A 1,943-nucleotide genomic window follows, 5' to 3' on the forward strand; every position below is an offset into this window, starting at 1 on the left:
ACCCGTGCCCATGCGGGGATGCTGGGGATGGGGTGGTGGGGTGAGGGGTCTCCTCCCATGCTGTTTGCTGGCTCAGCCGGGCTCATTTTTGTGTTGCACAGGGCGAGCGAGATGCTGGCAAAGGCCTGGAGATGCGGAAGCTGGTGCTCTCTGGTTTCCTGGCCAGTGAGGAGATCTACATCAACCAGTTGGAAGCCCTCTTGTTGGTGAGCACAGTCCCCAGATCAGACACCCGCTCCCGAGAAATTCCCTGGGATGGATGGATGGATGGATGGAGGGATGAATGGATGGAGCCGTTTATTCCTGGACAGCTGCCTCTGAGCAGGCCTGTCCTAGGTGGGAGCAAAGCTGAAGGAGCCACTCTGGAGCCAGCCTTGCTCTGGCCCAGCTGCCCATGTGTCTAGAGGGGAGGTATTTATAGTCCTGCTTCCTCTTGCGGACTCACTGGCCTTTGTGGCAGAGACGCTGTTGCGCAACGCGGGTCTCACCACCGTTACAGAGATGCATGAGCTGGGAGCGGCCCCTTCGTCCATCTGCTGGCCAGGACCTGTCCTGGGCAGCCCTTGCTGTTAGCTCAGGTCCCCCTCATCCCCAACGTTTTCCTCCCAGCCCTTGTCTCAAATGCTCTCCCTTCTCCTCCTTTGGCAGCCCATGAAGCCACTGAAGGCCACGGCCACTACATCACAGCCTGTCCTCACCCTCCAGCAGATTGAGACAATTTTCTACAAGATCCAGGACATCTATGAGGTCCACAAGGAATTCTACGACAGCCTGTGCCCAAAGGTGCAGCAGTGGGACAGCAACATCACCATGGGCCACCTCTTCCAGAAGCTGGTATGTGCCTTCCCTGGGGCTTGCTCCGCTTGGAGTGGGAGAAGGGCTGGGGAGATGGAGCACGGCGCTGCGGAGCTCAGCTCCATGGTGTGGATCACCTCACATCCTGCCATGTGCTCACTGGTGGCCATGGGACTTGTTGCATCGCCGCGTGCAGCAGCCTCTGCTGCCTGCCCGAGCCCTCCTGTCCTGGGATGGGCGGTCGTGCAGCCTCCATGCTCCTTGCCGCAGCAGGGATGCCCACTGCAGGCAGGTCCTGGGGGCAATCATGGTGGGGTTTAGGCTGGAGGACGTGATATGGCTTTACCATGGGGTGGCAGGAGCCCAGGTGTGTGGGTGACCCTCTGGGCAGGAGGTCTCCGCCTCTTTGCTGCCGGTGGATTCTGTGGTGATGCCTCCCTGGAGTCATGCTCCAGGTCCTGCTGCTGCTTTGGACTTGGAATGGGAGCAGGCGCTGTGCCCGTGGGTGCCATGGCCATGCTGGAGAGGGCAGGAGGATAGGGCAGGTAGAAGAGTGCCAGGAAGTGGCTGTAGCTTCAGCCTCCGCTCTGCAGGCACTCGTTACCTGTCCACTGGATTTTGGAGGTTTGTGGGGGCACAGGTCTGATCAGCAGCCCCACCGTCCTGCCCCAGGTGAGGATTCTCCCTGTGGAGCCAAGCATGCGTGTCCCCAGCTGGCTGTGGTCTGGCAGAGTGTCCTGTGGAGGGGAACGGCTCTGGGCTGTGTCCCCTCGGTATCTGCCTGGCTCCTTGTGCTACAGGGGGGGCTTCAGCATCCCACGAGGTGCCTGGCTAACCCCCACTCCCCACAGGCCAGCCAGCTGGGGGTCTACAAGGCCTTTGTGGATAACTACAAAATCGCACTGGAGACAGCAGAGAAGTGCAGCCAGAGCAACTACCAATTCCAGAAGATCTCAGAGGTAAGCTGTGCCGGGGACAAAGGGCGAAGAACAGCATCGCTATGGCTGAGTCCACTGCGTCTGCCCTGCGGAGAAGCTCTCCCTGCCCTGGGAACTCTTGGGGACTGTCCCAGGAGCGGCAGGGCCACTGGTGGCTGTGCTGGAGGGTTGTGGTCTTAGTACTGTGGGTGTTTGCCCCTCACCTCGTGC

General features: G+C 60.4%; 1 protein-coding gene across 1 annotated transcript; it reads left to right on the plus strand.

The window, feature by feature from the left end:
- Nucleotides 1-101: 101 nt before the first annotated feature.
- On the plus strand, nt 102-1,812 carry LOC104271017 (active breakpoint cluster region-related protein-like; the record flags this gene model as incomplete). The annotated part of the gene is made up of 3 exons (XM_009865559.1): nt 102-206; nt 649-834; nt 1,647-1,812. Coding segments are annotated over 3 exons (457 nt in total), but the record flags the coding sequence as incomplete, so codon positions are not given.
- Between the last annotated feature and the right edge of the window lie 131 nt (nt 1,813-1,943).

Source organism: Apaloderma vittatum, unplaced genomic scaffold (assembly GCF_000703405.1).
Source record: "Apaloderma vittatum isolate BGI_N311 unplaced genomic scaffold, ASM70340v1 scaffold31512, whole genome shotgun sequence".
In the NCBI taxonomy this organism is placed as follows: domain Eukaryota; kingdom Metazoa; phylum Chordata; class Aves; order Trogoniformes; family Trogonidae; genus Apaloderma; species Apaloderma vittatum.